This window comes from Manihot esculenta, chromosome 9 (genome assembly GCF_001659605.2).
Source record: "Manihot esculenta cultivar AM560-2 chromosome 9, M.esculenta_v8, whole genome shotgun sequence".
In the NCBI taxonomy this organism is placed as follows: domain Eukaryota; kingdom Viridiplantae; phylum Streptophyta; class Magnoliopsida; order Malpighiales; family Euphorbiaceae; genus Manihot; species Manihot esculenta.
The window spans coordinates 21914647-21924116 of NC_035169.2; the positions used below are offsets into that span (position 1 = coordinate 21914647).

The following is a 9470-nucleotide window of genomic DNA, read 5'->3' on the forward strand; positions in this document are numbered from 1 at the left end:
TTTACAGACTACTCATTCTAAAAATACTAAAATAACACCATCTTATTTATTAATTTTATTGTTTTTATAAATAAATATCAATTAGAAAAGATATTGAATTGAAATTTATTTATTAATTATAATATTTTATTTATTTATTAATTATAGTTGGTATAATATGTTATGTGAATTTAATTATTTTTTAATTTTAATTAAAATTTTTTGTTTAAAAAAAAAAATTCGCGCTCATTCGCGGCTCCAGATTGAACGTTTTTTAATGAATTTTTTAGTTCAGTCCGTTTTAAAATCGACTCGTCACAACGGAGGCAGGCAACTCATTTTGAGAACACTGCACTGCCGTTAACACTATTAATAAATGCTACGTCATTTAAAAATTAATTAAAAATAATTTTTAATTAAAATAAATTATATTTTAATCTTTAAAGTTTAGTAAAATATATAATGTAATCTCTATATTTTTAATTTTAGTTATAAAGTTTACAAAATGGTCCTTTTAATTATGATTTATCATTATACTTTTACACATTGCTATGTAAAATATTAAAACTATAGTTTTTTATAATTTTTTTATTTTATATTATATATTTCATTAACATGCTTTAGTTTTTGAAATTGCAATCAAATTCTTGAAAAATAAATTTCTTTTAATATATTTTTTACATACAAATATAATTTTTATAAAATAAATAGGGACTTAATTGTACAAGATTGTTAGGAGGAAGGGATAGGAAGTAAATGTGGATGAAGATAGTTGGGGCAGGCTTGAAAAATAACAGAATTTGCTAAACATTATTATTACAAGAAGTGTCTGTGTGTCTTTTAAGCTTTGGTAAACGGCCTTTGTGCTTTAGACATAAAATAGTAAGATTGAATATCTAAACGACAAGAAGTAGGCTACCAACCTCTACATTTCAACTTCCTTTATTTCAAATTCTTACACATTCTGCTTCCTAAATTACGTACTTGCCCCTCTACTTCTTCCGATTTTCAACTTTGCCATCCTATAATCCAACAAAGGGATAGGCCCTGAGGACCCAAGTGTAATAAGAAGACGTGACAATGGCAAATATATATATGATGATGAGAGCCCCTTATAAATACCCAAAGCTAAGGTGGTGAGCTTACGAAACGGAAGATCTAAGACAAGAGCACAAAGAAGATGACCAACTTTAGCGGCTGCAGCAATCTCGTGATCTTCATCTTCATCTTCTTCTTCTCGCGTCAGACGTCAATGGCTGAAGGATACAAAAATATCAACCCGATTTACGACTTGTCCAGCAGAGAGGAAATGGTGAGATTGGCTGGTTATGGAGAGGACAAGCTTTCTACTGTTCTCATCACTGGCACTGTTCTCTGTGAAGCTTGTGATGAACCTCACATTCAAACATGGCCTGTTTCAGGTTTGTGCTTTCTGGTTCGTTTTACTAATTATTTGCTTTAATCTTTATTATTAATTACTGCATGTTTTACAAAGAATATTATTAATCTTTAGTTAATAAACTTAATATCTTGTATCATCTATAAATCCAATTATTCATTAAAAATCATCCATTATTTGTTACTAACGAACTATCGTTAGGATGAGTGGTTCGACACTTTTCTCTTTTAAATAAGATTGAGAATTTAATTATTATAAATAGAGCAAATACTCAATAAAAGCACTTTATCTCTTATGAACGAACGATTGTTAGGATGAGTAGTTCGATACTTTTCTCTTTTAAATGAGATCGAGAATTCTATTATTATAAATAAAACAAATACTCGATCAGAGTACTTTATTTTTTATTGTAGTAGTGTGTATAAATATTTAATTTATTGGTGTGTTGTTAAATTGAATGAGTGCATTTTCTAAACTAACATAGATATGGAGTAGTTTTCAGCCAAACTTGTGATCAAAGAAAACCATTAGGGTTAGGAAATAAGTCATGGGATAGGTGAAGAGTCAAAAGCTACAATTTAAATTTCAGGCAAATGCTAAAGAAAAGCTTAACCCAACAGGATATATAGCTGCTTAACCTATTTTCACCATGCATTTTAATTTATATATAATAAATATATTGAGTTTCTTGTTAGTCCAGGTAGAGAATGGCAGGAGTCTAAGCTAAGATCCAACAAACATAAAACCCTAACCCTAAGCCACCCAAAAACTGTCACCTTCAGCCGAGGCCTTGTTTCTGCTTTTAATTTTTATATGAGATTTTTATATAGATCATAAATCCCACATCAATAGCAACATTTCACCATAATTTGTGTATAATGCATTTCATTATTTATTTTCAAAATCTAAGAATAAATAATTATAATGATGGTACTAATATCAAAATTATAGTTTAGGATTGAAATAATTTATAGGTAAAACAAACATTTACCATAATTATTTATAGATATAAAAAAATAAAATAATAGTTTAAAAATTAAAAAATAATAATAATAATTAATTAATCATATTATTAGTGGCCCATCATTATTATTGAGTAGTAACTCAAGAGATTTAAGGTTAATCTAGTTTGTACTGATGTAAGTAGCTTTTATAAATTAGAGTTTTTAACTTAATTTTTAATATGTGAAAACTGACTACAGAATATATCTGCAAGTAAATTTTTTTATATATAAAAAAAATAGTGACATGGTTATATTATTATTTTTTTAAACTGAATTGAAGCATATATTTCAACGATAAAAACTAAATTATTGAAATATATGAAATTATAAAAACTAAATTATAAAGTTCAAATTGATGCAATTAATTTAATTGTTCTTTTATATTTTGGTATAATTTCAGCTATATATAAATTTTTAAATTTAATAGTTTATATAATAATTTAATAATTTAAGTGAGATGTGACGTGTATTATTATTATTTAATTGGCTAATTGATAAAAAAGTTTGATATTTATATTATTTTATATTTTATTTTAAACATTTAAATTTTAGATAAATTAATTTAATATTTTATATTTGAGTGTAATTTTGATTAATTTTTAAAATTAAAATTAAAATAAGCAATCCAATTATTAAATATATAATTTAAATCTTTAATGATAATTAATTTTATTTTAGAGAAATAATTATAAATATTTTATAATAAATATATTATTTAATTTAAAATATTAATATTTAAAATAATTAAAAATAATATAAATTTTTATAATTATTAATATAAAATAATATACCGTTAAAATTGTCAATGGTATACTTAAAGGTAGATAAATTACTATTATTTTTAGAATTGAATACAACATTTAACTAGGGTTAAATATAAGTTAATATTATTTTTATATATAAAATTAATTTATATTTAAAAAATATAAAATATTACATTCAGCATTTTATCTGAATTTTTATATTTTAATTTTTAAAAATTAATTAATATTGAGCCAATTCATCTAAAATTTTGAAGTTTAGATTAAAACGTAAAATAATATAAATATTGAGACTTTTTCAGTAATTTTGATCATTAATTTATGTAAATTTTAATAATAATGATAATGTGAGATGCACACATACTATCAAATTTAAAAATTTACATATTAATTAAAGTTGTATCAAAATGCAAAAACTGTGCTAATTAAACTAAAATTAAGAGAATTGGATTAAAACGCAAATATGTGGAAACATATGGCTTTTTAAATCAATTGCCCAATTATAAATGAATAAGACAATCTTGGTGTACAATTGACTAATTTATTGGACTTTTAAAATTACAAAGGCTAAATAAGTGATTCTTAATTAAACTATGGGGATTAAATTATAATTTACCTGTGAAAAATAGAAAAGGGATAGTCAGAGGCCTATTCAATTGAAAGCTGAAGCATCTGCCTATTTAGTGAAAAACTATTAACTAATTTACAGTTTTTTTCCACAGAAAAACTGATTCAATTTACTATTTATTTGTCATTTTATGTAATATTTCTACATATATTAACAGCTTTATTGTGTAATTTTTCCTGTTTAGGCAATATCATTATTTGGTTTTTGTTAAACCTCACCATCTGGCTTTGAAATTCATGCAGGTGCTATGGTTACCATCAACTGTGACACAAAAGAGAAGTGGAGCAAAACAACTTCTGCACAGGTCATCACTGATGAATATGGAGACTTTCAAATTGATCTTCCTTCTCACCTTCATGCGATTCCCAACTTGGACAGAATATGTTCAGTCAAGGTTGTGAGAATGCCAAAGAACTCAGCCTGCTTCCCTGCTTTTGCAACAAAACAAATGGCACTGAAGTTATCTTCAGATACCAACGGCGTCCGCAGTTATACTGCTGGAAATATTACATTTCTGCATTTGAGATCTAGACCTTTACTAGCTTGCACAAACAGGGAGAGAAGTGATGAACAGCTTGCATAACATATTCCCAGTTCTTGAGTTGAGGATGGAGATGAAGTCCTATGGCTCATTTGGATGGCGCTTCTTCAGTCACAGCAATGAGTTGCAAGTTTTCAATTCCAGTCCTGTCAGTTTTAAAACTCAAATGGAGAGAGAGAGAGAGAGAGAGGTGATGCCTATAGTCTGTTTGTAAATATTGAAAACAACAATGCGGGCTGTGATAGATACAAGAAAATTTCCAGTCTTGCTCTGTAAACAATGACACTAGCACAGTATCAATAAAAGAAACTAGAAGTGATCATGGGTCTGACAACCGTTATATATGATCAGAATGAGAAGTGATGAAGTTAATGCCAAAACTAGACATCTAAGAATACATCAATAATCTGCATAACATATCATCAAGAGTGCCCTTGTTGTATACTAAAATCAATTCAGGAGGCAGAAGTCTTCTTTTCAGCTCCTGAAGCTATGTACTTCGCAACATCAGCACAACAAGTAAGCTTATCTGCTTCCTCATCAGGGATTTCCATGGAAAATTCTTGCTCAAAAGCCATAACAAGCTCCACCCTATCCAAGCTGTCAAGGGACAAATCTTTCTGGAAATAAGCTGTTTCAGTAACCTGTCCAGCCATCAAGCAAAAGGAATATTCATCATTTCAATAATTTTCAATCTTTAGGGTATGAAGGAAAGCTTGATTCTTTAGCTGAAACTTATTTGACGAAAAGCAACAACTAAATAATCAGCATTAATGCATGACATATTTAATTTCACATTAAAAAAAGAGAAAAGGTAGTCTGCCAATTCAAACCATCATAAAATGGACACAAACACAAATATACACACAGAAGATATCTGAAGGGAGCCATGCATTAATTACCATGGCAGCGTCAATGTTATCAAATTTCTTAACCAATCCTATCACTCGGTCCATAATTTGATCAGGGCTTGAACCACTTAATGCACACATTTGCTGGTGCAGTTGCTTGAAGACATTTTTTCTCTGAGTGAGCAGTTGCTGTTGAGCAAAACTTCTCAGCCTCACATGGCTCAAGATGGAGTTCCTTATGCCTTGCATGTTAGCAACAAGCTGAAAATAACGTATGCATTTGAAATCAAAATATGCAAATCATTTAACATGAAAAAGTCAGTACATAGTGTTTGTATGTGAGAAACAGCTGAATGATAAGCAAATTTCAAATTGAGGACAAATGGAGAATTCTATTTGTATACAAGCAAGTTTCATCATTCTATAAAATGCAACTAAAATGAAATGAATTACACTTCCACTGTTGAAAACGGTCCAAATGCACATGAAAAGACTAGAATAAGAAAAAGCACCGACACCATAGAAAATGGTTTTTCTTTTATCTTCTACAAATTGATCCATGGAATGCATTTTAGCAGTTGGGACTGCAAATTGGATAATATATATTTCACCAGAGAAACTTCTAGGAAATTCCAATATCAAAACAGAGGCAGAATGAATAATGTAATAATGCCTTCACTTCCTTTCTACAATTAGCCAGATAAAGAGATCAATAGCTTTAACAAAACTGCACAAAAATCTTATACATAACATGGGATGTGCAATTTTAATTGCTTCCTACTTGTAAAGCTTTATAAACAGTACCTAAAAGAATAAACTACTGTATTAAATCCTTATGATAAAAAAATACCGAAAGTTTGATTGTTAGAGTATAACCCAACTCAACAAGGCGTCAATTAAATCCAACCAGATTGGGGCAGGATAGACGGATCCATTTCATCCAATCTACTCGATGACCATTGTAATAGCAAAATATGGATCGTAACTACACAATAAAATGCGCCAGAACCAATCTTCCTAACGGCACTGCACAATCTCAAAAACTAAAAGACATGTATGAGCATAACCCAGATGGGAAATGGCCTAGAGAAAAAGATTCTAAGTCGCTATACGAAGGACACAGAACAAGGGAACGAAGGGAAAAAGCCACCCAAATTCAACGAAACCTATAGTTCATGAAAGAAAGCCAAGCTCCGTGAAGAAGAACCTAATTAATTATCAAAATAAAGAATCACGAAGGCCGAGGAGTATTGAAAGGAAGCAGAAACAAGAACTACGACTTACCAAATTCTGTGCCCTGGGGCTTCTAAGTAGAGAATGGTTATATAAGTGTTTGCTTTATTGCCGCAATGAGGCTACGCCGTACACATCCCAGGATATAAACGTAATTATATCTATTTTTTTGTATTAATATAATATTGTATATATTATAATTATGCATAGTTTACATAATATTATTTTTTATTTATTCATTTTTAATAATTGTATTTATAAAATTATTAAATCATTTAATTATTTTTAATTATAGGCATATTATAAAATTTATAAGGTCTATTTGCATTAAAAATTTAAAATTTTTTCATTATTTTGTAATTTATTTCAAAATTTTTAAAATTAATAAAATTGTTCAAAATTATAAATTTTGTTGCAATTATATCCAAACTTAAAAGTTTGATTAGGGAGGGTGTATTTTCCTCATACTATTATAAAAGAAAATCTAAAATTTTTATTTATTTTATAATTTAATTTAAAATTTCAAAAAATAATATAATTTAATTTAAAATTTTTAAATTTATTTATTTTCATCTCGTCTAATTTAATGTAAAAAATTATAACTTTAACTTATTTTTATTTACCATTAATTTTAATAAAAATTACAACAAATTTCATTTTTATTAATTTTTTATTTTCTAAATACTTTGTTAAGTGTTTATCATAATAAATTTCACTATATTTATTATAAAAATTATGTCAATATAATAAAAAATAGAAATTATAGTCGTACTATTTACAATTGCGCTATTAATTTTCTGTTATAGCTTAATAGTATAAGTCAGCACTTGAAAATATAAGCAGAGATATTATATTAAGAGTAGAAGAGTAGATATAATTAAAACTCAAAAAAATTAAGAAAATCAGAATTTAAAAATAGAAAGAAGTTCTATTATAGTATTTTTGCACCAAACATATAAAAATGAAGTATAATAATAGAAATCTAGAAATTTTGTAGTGAAAAATAATAAATTAGAAATTTTGAGCTGAATTATATTAATTTTTAAAATTTTGTATTAAATTATAAAATAACTAAAAATTTTAAATTTTTTTGTATCAATAACATTTATCTATGAGGCATATGAGTAAAATAAAATATCTTACATCATCTTGCTATATAAGTAAAACACACTATCCTCAATTCAAGTTTTAAATTTAGTTATAATTAATTGCAACAAAATTTGCGATTTTGGACAATTTTATCAACTTCTTGGATTAAATTGCAAAAAATTAAAAAATTTTAAAATTTTCATACAAATAGTCCTTTATAATATATTTATTATGTATTATTTTGAATTAAATTACAAAAAATCAAAAATTTTTAGATTTTTCATGTAAATAGTCCTTTATAATATATTTATTATGTATTATATATATAAAATAATTAAATATTATATCATAAAAAAGTAATTAAAATGTATGGTCAATTAACTCAAATAATCAAAATGTTTTTATCAAATTATATTTATATTCTAAACTTTCAATCTTGAACAATTAAACTAAACTTTTAAAATTTTTCGCGATTTTATATATGACCTCAAATTAATTTTGATTAAAATCTAATATTGTCATCCTGTCATCTTACTTAGCATTTTTATTATTTTTTAATTTATAGTTTTTACTTATTGACTAAAATAATCTAAATATTTTTATGGATCCATATTTATATCCCAACCTTTTTAGTTTATGGGACAAAATAATCTAAACTTTTTAAGAAATTCACATATTCCAATATTTCAATATTGAATAGTTGCAAAAACAATTATCAAGACATTCGGAAGATCAGTGGTCGCATCTTTGGCTAAAACACCAAAAGAGAAAAAAAAACTAAATTAGTTAATTGCCTTTTTGCAATTTTAATAATAACGGAGATGTAACGGAGATGATAGAATCTCAACGAATGGCTATGAAAATAAAAATAATAGATAAGAAATGTTAATTTGGAGAAGAACCGTTAGAAAGAGATAAATAACAGTTTTTTTCCAAATTAATTTCTTTTATATATTATTTTTTTTATTACCACTCTATTTATTTAGATTTTATCGTCTTTTTTGCAACTAGAGTTGCAAAAAAAGCCGCTGACCAATTTAACTTTTTTATTTGTGCCAATTCCTTGGTTAAGGATGCGATCGCTGATATTTTGTGTGTTTTGATAATTGCGTTTCCATTCTTCAAGATTTGAATATTAATATAAATGTAAATTTGTGAAAAGGTTTGGTTTAGTTTGTCCACTAAATAAAAAAAAAAAGTTGAGATATAAATGTGAACTTATAAAAAGATTTGGATTATTTCGTCAAAAAATTAAAAATATAATTAATTAAAAAATAATAAAAAAATCACGGGATGATATATGTGACATTTTTAAATTCTGATCAAAATTAATTTAGATTGATGGACAAAATCGTGACAAATTTTAAAATTTGATTTAATTGTTTAAAATTAAAAATTTAGAATATAAACGTGAGTTCACCGAACGTTTTAATTATTTAGATTAATAGATTTATTATTATTATAACGATAGCAAGCCTATAATATATCATGTTACACCTATATGATCACACAAGAATATAAAATATTTTCATTTCATGAACCAAAACTCGATGTTCATGTATTATAATTGAAAAACATAAAACTCATACTAATGCTATAGTATGGTCAACATTACATACATCAAGTTTAGTTCAAACTTGTACTTTCAAATTTTTAGATAAAAGGATTACAAAAAAGGGATTGTAAAAGAAATTTCGAACAAAACACAATTCTAATCCATAATAAAAATTACATGTTCACATCAACTATTACATCAGAACTATACCAACGACTGTGCTGACCTTTCGAACTAATTCTGGTCGTGCAAACCTGGGGTTAGGGGAAAAGTATAAGATACAAGAGCTTAGTGAGCATAAACATAACCAAAGCAGTTTAATAAAACATATGATCGTATGAATGCGTTACAATACAAACAACTCACATCAAGATGAACTTGTCACCAGTAACCCTCCATAATTCCAATAGTACTTGGCCTACAACGGGTG

The 9470-nt window shown here is 26.5% G+C and overlaps 2 protein-coding genes across 5 annotated transcripts; one reads left to right on the forward strand and one right to left on the reverse strand.

The window, feature by feature from the left end:
- Nucleotides 1–1097: 1097 nt before the first annotated feature.
- LOC110622168 lies at nt 1098–4648 on the forward strand. Its single transcript, XM_021766587.2, has 2 exons — nt 1098–1400; nt 4014–4648. The coding sequence occupies exons 1-2, from the start codon at nt 1160–1162 to the stop codon at nt 4352–4354; spliced, it is 582 nt and encodes a 193-aa protein (XP_021622279.1). The 5' UTR covers nt 1098–1159; the 3' UTR covers nt 4355–4648.
- LOC110622169 (acyl carrier protein 3, mitochondrial) lies at nt 4530–6540 on the reverse strand. 4 transcript variants are annotated; one of them, XM_021766589.2, is made up of 3 exons: nt 6448–6540; nt 5215–5424; nt 4530–4956 (listed from the first exon to the last, which is right to left on the reverse strand). In XM_021766589.2, the coding sequence occupies exons 2-3, from the start codon at nt 5410–5412 to the stop codon at nt 4768–4770; spliced, it is 387 nt and encodes a 128-aa protein (XP_021622281.1). In that variant the 5' UTR covers nt 5413–5424; nt 6448–6540; the 3' UTR covers nt 4530–4767. The 4 variants fall into 4 exon arrangements, with proteins under 4 accessions (XP_021622281.1, XP_021622284.1, XP_021622283.1 ...); XM_021766592.2 differs by lacking the exon at nt 6448–6540 and adding an exon at nt 6045–6441; XM_021766591.2 differs by lacking the exon at nt 6448–6540 and adding an exon at nt 6014–6441.
- Nucleotides 6541–9470: the final 2930 nt, after the last annotated feature.